The sequence below is a fragment of the Cystoisospora suis genome, assembly GCF_002600585.1.
Source record: "Cystoisospora suis strain Wien I chromosome Unknown contig_4904, whole genome shotgun sequence".
NCBI classification, from domain to species: Eukaryota; Apicomplexa; class Conoidasida; order Eucoccidiorida; family Sarcocystidae; genus Cystoisospora; species Cystoisospora suis.
Window position 1 is genome coordinate 1,392 of NW_027157696.1, and position 1,032 is coordinate 2,423.

General features: G+C 50.5%; 1 protein-coding gene across 1 annotated transcript in view; it reads left to right on the top strand.

Moving 5' to 3' along the window:
• CSUI_008646 (not1 amine-terminal ccr4-not complex component) overlaps nucleotides 1-1,032 on the top strand; it is a 3,757-nt gene that overhangs the window by 1,391 nt on the left and 1,334 nt on the right. Inside the window, exons 1-2 of the mRNA XM_068068773.1 lie at nucleotides 1-294; nucleotides 886-979. The exon at nucleotides 1-294 is cut by the window's left edge and continues 1,391 nt beyond it. Of these exons, the coding sequence (XP_067919250.1) occupies nucleotides 1-53 (53 nt within the window). The 3' untranslated portion in view covers nucleotides 54-294; nucleotides 886-979. The remainder of the gene's footprint in view (nucleotides 295-885; nucleotides 980-1,032) is intronic.

Sequence of the window (1,032 nt, forward strand, 5' to 3'; positions counted from 1 at the left end):
GAGAGACCGGGTCCTGGGGAGACAGCGGTGTTGGACAAGTACCGGAGAGTTAGAATCAGATGCCACGTGTCCCGTTCGGGCACGTGATGGACCCCAAGAGGAGGCGGTGGAGGGTACGGAAGCAGCCGAACGGCTGACTGAAATGGCTTATTTTCCGCGGAGCCAAACGTGTGCAGGTTGTCTAGCAAAGCTGAGGGACATACTTCTCACATTTGAGAGAGGAGAGAAAGTTGAGGTGCTTGTTCATCATCGACAAGGGTGGATATTCGGACGAATCCGAGGCCAGCCTCAAAGGTATTGAAAACAGTTCATAAGTTCTACGGACTTTTAAGAACTCAAAGCGGCCTACTGTGTAGCAGTTCTCTGGGGCGCTCTCGTGTAGCTAGATGCCAGATATACCCAGAGGCGTCATACATAGATTTCGCTGCATGCCTCCGTATGCGTTCCTCGTGGAAGTTTTTCTTAAGTTGGTCATGACGTGCAAGTTGATACTTAGGGGGTAGCGTGTTTTCGAACCACAAGAGCCAAGGACTTAGATGTGGTCAATGGGGGTAGCAAAGAGCGGGGCAGATGGACTCTGTGAAGTTCGACCTTTTTCGAGAATTGCATCTGCCCCGCTCATTCGCAGGTTGATGAGCCTTCGGCATGCACGGGCATCGTCCCAGTAGTGAGGAACTGTAGAGAGAAAAGAACTCCTTCGGGTAGCGGCGGTTCGTGTTCTATGCAGTTATCTAGGTGTTTCGTGTTTTGTTCTTCCTGCCTTTGCTATTCCTGTTCTGGTACTCGTAGACTCACATTGCACCCAGTCCACATTCTGTGAACCGGTTCACGCTGCTAGAGTTTTGCACTTCGAGTGTCATCCCTGTCTTCGTATCTATGTTACAGACAAGGCTGGTTTCCGGACTACATGCTTCAGAGGCCTGAACAGGTTTGCCATGGCCCGTCGCTGCTTGAGCATGTTCTTACCTCCGCTTTTTCGGTAAGTTCTCTTCGCTTTTTCTCATCTTCTCTAGTTGCAGTTTCGTATTGTTC